This window comes from Uranotaenia lowii, chromosome 2, assembly GCF_029784155.1.
Source record: "Uranotaenia lowii strain MFRU-FL chromosome 2, ASM2978415v1, whole genome shotgun sequence".
NCBI classification, from domain to species: domain Eukaryota; kingdom Metazoa; phylum Arthropoda; class Insecta; order Diptera; family Culicidae; genus Uranotaenia; species Uranotaenia lowii.
Window position 1 is genome coordinate 375,635,689 of NC_073692.1, and position 5,973 is coordinate 375,641,661.

At 37.4% G+C, this 5,973-nt stretch overlaps 1 protein-coding gene across 1 annotated transcript; it reads left to right on the plus strand.

The window, feature by feature from the left end:
* Positions 1-2,838: 2,838 nt before the first annotated feature.
* Positions 2,839-4,067, plus strand: LOC129747540 (uncharacterized). The gene has a single exon (XM_055741814.1). It carries the CDS (start codon positions 3,208-3,210, stop codon positions 3,523-3,525), a length of 318 nt encoding a protein of 105 aa, XP_055597789.1. The 5' UTR covers positions 2,839-3,207; the 3' UTR covers positions 3,526-4,067.
* Positions 4,068-5,973: the final 1,906 nt, after the last annotated feature.

Genomic DNA, 5,973 nt, shown 5'->3' on the forward strand with positions numbered 1-5,973 from the left:
CATTAGTATGATGCAAAATGATGAAACATAGATTCTAGGCTGAATTTGAATCCAAAAAACAGGCTTCAAATTCAAAAATAATAATGTTACTACTACTATTCTTATATCGCAGCCTTTTTTTCATACTTTTGGTCCTCAACGCCAATTGCTTCGTCCAAAAAAGTAAACTTATGCTTAATTTATCCGTTGAACAATTCAAAACAAATTGTAGAAGAGAATTTCGGTAATTTTTAATCATTCATATTTTAAAAAGCAAAACACTTATTGGTACTATTCTTATTCCGCTCACTGTATATGTTCTTTTTTTTTTTTTTTTTGTAGCGGCCCACTCTCCCTCACCAAAAGGCTCCATTGAGCCCCCTGGTAATGGACGCTACTGTTCTCAGCACGTCTGGCAGCAGAAACAACAATAAAAAAATCTAATACGTGACGCGAGCAAAACATTACTTGTGCTGAGAACTCAAAAGTTTATAGTTTAATGCGAGGATATGTGGCGATATAAGTTAAACTAATTTATACTTTGAATCTCAATGGAAAGAGATTTCCTTTGAAGAGATTCATTTCGAAGAAAATTTTAAATATTTATATAAAACGTAATACTAAAATTAAAAGATTAAGTTATAACTATAATTTTACAATAATTAACGCTACAAAATTACAAAAATAATAAAGGCTAGCTTTGTTCGGCTTGATTTACGGACTTAATTTATCTTTAAATATTTGAAGCAATTTGGCTTTGAAAATGGATCGTGAATTGATTTCTTTTAATTCATTGGGTAGGGAATTATATTTTGTTGGTCCAATAAACGATATCCTTTTTTGTCCTAAGGAGGTTGTGGATCGACAGCGTTGAAGATGATTTAAGTGACGAGTATTATGTGTCCGTATTCCCGTTGTGAAACGTAGGTTTTGAATAGAAGTTGACGAATGCTGGTTATCAAAAACATACAATATAGTTTGGAGATCACAAAGATCTGATAAGGGTGAGATATTATGGACTCTGGATGAATAAATAAGCCTAGTTGGATGCATCAGCAGCAGCAGATTGCTATTGAAAAATGTAGATAACAATTTCAAATCATGTTCCAGGTTTTCGATAATTGTGTTTGGAGACTTTCCTGTGTAAAATAAGGCAGTATCATCCGCAGAAAGCCGTGCTGTACCAATAAGGGGAAGATTACAAATGTCGTTAATGTAAATTAGAAAAAGTAAAGGACCTATGTTACTGCCCTGTGGAACCCCTATATTAATATTTCTAAATTTGCTCGCTATTCCTTCAACCACAACAAATTGTTTCCTATTGTTCAAATAACTTCGAATTATGTCATTTGCTTCTTGTTTCGGTCACAGTAGTTATAACGTCTCAAATTTAACAGAGCTTTTTTATGGAAAGAAATTAGCAACATTGACAGATTTTCCATTCAGTTTTCAGAAATATTATCTTGAATAGAAAGTTTTTGATTTAAAAGTCTGATGAAATGATCTAAATTAAACTTTTTATCATTTACAAAAAATAATTAGGGTTACCAGAAATATAGAATCACCAGATGTCCTAGTTTTGCAAAAAAAAACAAAATCAGGTTTAGCTGTCATCCTAAAGCGTTACAATATTCGAATAAATTTTCCATATTAAAAATTTAAGCTATTTCGCTGTGATTCTGAAAGTCCCAATTCTGTATGCGTTCGTGTTTCTTCAATGTTTTCGAGGCACCTGATCTGCTGAAAAAAACGGTATGCGTGAAGTTGGAACGAACGTACGTTTTCAAATTAAGCTTCACTTGTTCATTGGAAGTCCACCTATAGCTTCTCATTTAAACTAAGATTCTGATTGCTTTTGAGCAGCTCCCAAGAATACTGAAAATGATTGGGAACATCCAACAAAATCGTCATCCAGACTCCTACGCTGGACTCTCTAAAAAGTTATCTTCGAAAGGACTTTGATTAGAAAAAAAAAATGCGAATCTGTAAAATTTTATTGTTTTATTGACTCATAGTCAATACCTTTATCTCAACAATGATGTTATTATTTAAACCAGTGGTTTTCAAACATTTTTCTCTCACCGACCTCCTTTCTCGATATATGCGAGCCCACTGTCCCCCTAGAAGAATTTTTCAAGAAATTTGTATAGAACAATTGATGGTTCTGGGCTCTTTCACCGCCCCCTTGTAGACTCTCAACGCTCCCTAGGGGGCGGTAGGGACCATTTTTAAAATCACTGATTTAAACCATATTTCCATACTATGTACGACTTGAATCTTTTTCTCCCGATTCTATTCTTTTTTAATATTTTTATTCCCCAGCAATATTTATTCTTAAATTCTTAAAAACAAATAAGTGATGCAATAACATTTCTAGATAATTTCATTCATTTCCGGGAGGGTGGGGCTGACATGATTCAGAAAGTTTATTTTTATTCCTCCCAAAGATAAGTCCAATAAAATCTGAACAACCTGCCAACGGTTATTTTTCTATAGAAAATGTCTCGCGTATCGATTTGAGGAATTGTTTAGAAAAGCGACTTCTTACGCATAAGCTCGCTTAAGCTAAGGTTTCATGGAAGTAATCCCCGCAAAGGACTGGAAATAGTAAAGTCCGACCGATGTCTGGTGTATACTGGATCATCTGGATCCAAGAGAGAACACTGAGCTGTCTGAGATGAAGAGACTCGTTAAAAGAGGGTGTTGTAAGTTAATTGATTCTCAAATCAAACCGTTACCCAACGGAACAATCAGAGAACACCAAATGTGATACATTACCTAAATTGTACCTTCTGTCCAGAAAAAAATAATAAAAAAAACGCTAACGACTTAAGTATACCGGTTGAACAGTATTAATCCGCCTTTTCAATAAGTAGGAGCTACGCGTGGATTAAGCGCCGCAGTTCAATCGGGAAGATCAGGACCAGTAGTAGTAGGATCGTGCCACCGGTAACGTAAACAAGAATCATCCCCTCGGTTGGGTAAATCACCGTTTCAAACATTCTCACGGCGAGAGTTTTGCAACGCGACTTTGAAGCGACGAAATTGGAATGTTGTTGTTGTGGGATTGTCAGCGCCCGCGTGAGAGTGAGCGTTTTGTTACGGACAGATAAATGCCGGCTGGCTGACGTAGTTCAGGTCAGTCTGTCCAAAGCTGTTTAGTAACGCGGTCGTTAGCGTGAGTCATATCGCGGGGTTCGCGTGGTAGAATAACGGGAAAACGTCAAAATGGTAGTTCCGATACGAGAATCGCAGGACTTGTACGGTAACCGGAAGCGCATCCGGATCGAAACGAACCGGAACAATCTACAGATCATCGGGAACCAGAACCGGATCCTGGTGAAAGCTAACGAGGGTACGCTGAACGTGATAGGAAACCTGAACAACGTCAAAATCATGAAGAACTGTGGGAAAGTCAACTACGTCGGCAATGAAGGGTCGATCTACCTGAGTGATCAAAGCAAATCGATCAAGGTCAACTATACGGGGAACAACGCTCGGATTAGAATCTGTGAACATGAACAGCTGGCCGATCGATTCCGTTAAGAGGCCAACTTACAAAATATCGAGTCAACGAAAGCCAAGTGATCTAACAAAAAAGACTGAAAATAAGTGTTCTTTCTGATGAAAAATGGTTGGGAAAAATTAATCTAATTAGGCTACATCTATCCCGAAGCCAAACAAAGCAGTGCACTTAATTCGGAACCATGAATAGCGGCAATAACATGACTTTCGTACAATCTACATACATAGCCAATTATTTATACTAGTTTATAGGTGGTGTGATTCCTACTAGAGCTAGCAGCACACGTGTTAGCAATTATACTTAGAAGACTTGCGTAAATGAGAGAGTCATCGGTTTCGTTTTCGCCAACTTTCTTCGATGAGATTTCGAAGATAAGACGTGAAGTCACCATAAAATTGTGCATAGGGGCGCTTATCGCACAAGTTAATCAAAATGTCATTATTAGGCTAAGCCGTCAATTACACTAGTGAGAGCAGTATGCAAAAAGTCTGAGTAGTATAAGACGCCAAACGCGTTATATCGAAATACATCGGTAGCTGGGCTATCGCTTCTAGAAAAATTACTTCTCGTATTTTAATTTTACCTTCCATCTCCACTGCCATCAAACGTCGTCTGTACAAAATATTGTCATAAAAAGGTGAGCGGTAAACCGTCTGAATTTAATGTAATGTTGTGTTATTTAAGAGTTTGTTACAGGAGAAAGTTTTCCACAATGGCAATTTTGATAGTTAAAATAAACATTCAATTAATGGTTACCGTAAAATGGGGTGAATAGAGACTAAAATGGAAAAAAAATGTTGTGAATCAAATATGAAGCAATCTACACATCGAAAGCTCCTTGATTTATTGCATAAAAGCAAATATTCATGTTTCTCGGAAAAAATAAATAATAAAAATGTTGGGTTTGTGAGGCATAAAAAAATCGCCAAACTTCATATCATGACAAGTGTTGTTTGACATCACTTCAAATAGTAATGGGTCATGTCTACAAGTTTGATATATGGTGAAGAATTCTTTGTACATGGCTCTGGCGAAAAAAGGAAGCCAGTAAATTTAAACTGCTTCGAACAGTGACACATTTTAACAAAACATTTTTTTGGGCCTCTAATCGTGGGGTTAAGCGGGACATGTCCATAAACGTGTTTAAAATTCCCCAAGATTGTGGCAAATATTGTAGAACTGAAAAAAAATTACTTTTTACATGACCCTAGAAGAATAGGGCTCTCAGCTTTCGCAGAAATTCTAGAAGTAAAAATCTAAATTTTATTTGAGTTTTTTTTGCCCATGAAGTTAGGCACTACCAGTAAAATTTCTTTGAATATAGAAAAATTCTGCAAAGCGAAAAACTATGCACTAATTTGCTTTTTACATTGTTGTTTATTGTATAAAAATCAACGGATCAAATTTAGATCCTAATGATAACTTAATTATAGGTTTCATATATAAATTGACATAAATCTAAGAACATCTAAGTAAATCGTGACTTGTCCAATATTTTTCTACGGAAAATATTTCTGGGAACGCCGAAGTCAAAGTACTCCGAAAAACGGTTGAAGGTTTTTAGGATGCCTATAAGAGCGCTGTTAGCCCCATAATTATTCAACCGAACGGGAACATAGAGTTGCAGATTCTGGTTTCTCAATCCTCGCGGTCGCACGTTGGTAGGAATAGCTTCCAGCAGCGAGGGACAGTCAATCCTCGATGTAAGGAGATCCGCAACGACCAAAGCACGTGTAGCGTTTCTTCGAACTTGAAGCGTGTCTAAGTCTATCAGGCGGCAACGATTTTCATAACTGGGCAAACGAAAAGGATCTTGCCAGTTCAGGTGTCGAAGGGCATATCGCATGAAGCGCCGCTGGATAGCCTCGATTCGTTCAACTCCATTCTGGTAGAAAGGCAGCGGAGGCATACTCAAGAACGGAACGGACTATGCTGCAATATAAGCTTTTTAAGCAGTACACATCTTTAAATTCTTTAGCCACGCGAAACAAGAAACCAAGATTTCTGGAGGCTTTGTCTACAACGTAGTTCGTGTGAGTCTTAAACTCAAGCCGTTGATCGAGAATAATACCCAGATCATTGATTTGGTCAACCCGGGAAATTATTTCATCCCCGAAAATGAAATCCTCAGCATAAAGAGGGTGTCGCTTGCGAGAAAAAGTTATGATCGAACACTTACTGCGATTTAGCGGTAGGCAGTTGTTGTCGCACCAGTCAGCAAAAATGTTGAACTGCCGTTGCAGGAAATCGATGTCGTCTCTACCATTGATGGTGTGATACAGTTTCAAATCATCGGCATAAGCGAGTTTTGGGCCATCGAGAAGCGACAGAACATGATTAAAATAGATGACAAAAATTATTGGTCCTAAATGGCTTCCTTGCGGCACTCCGGAAGAGCCAAGAAACTGTCTCGAGAAGGATTCTCCAGTATGAACGGACAACTTTCGTCCCGTTAAGTTACTCCGAAA

Coding starts and splice junctions, on each gene's coding strand:
- LOC129747540 (XM_055741814.1), top strand. CDS start 3,208: ATGGTAGTTCCGATACGAGAATCGCAGGACTTGTACGGTAACCGGAAG.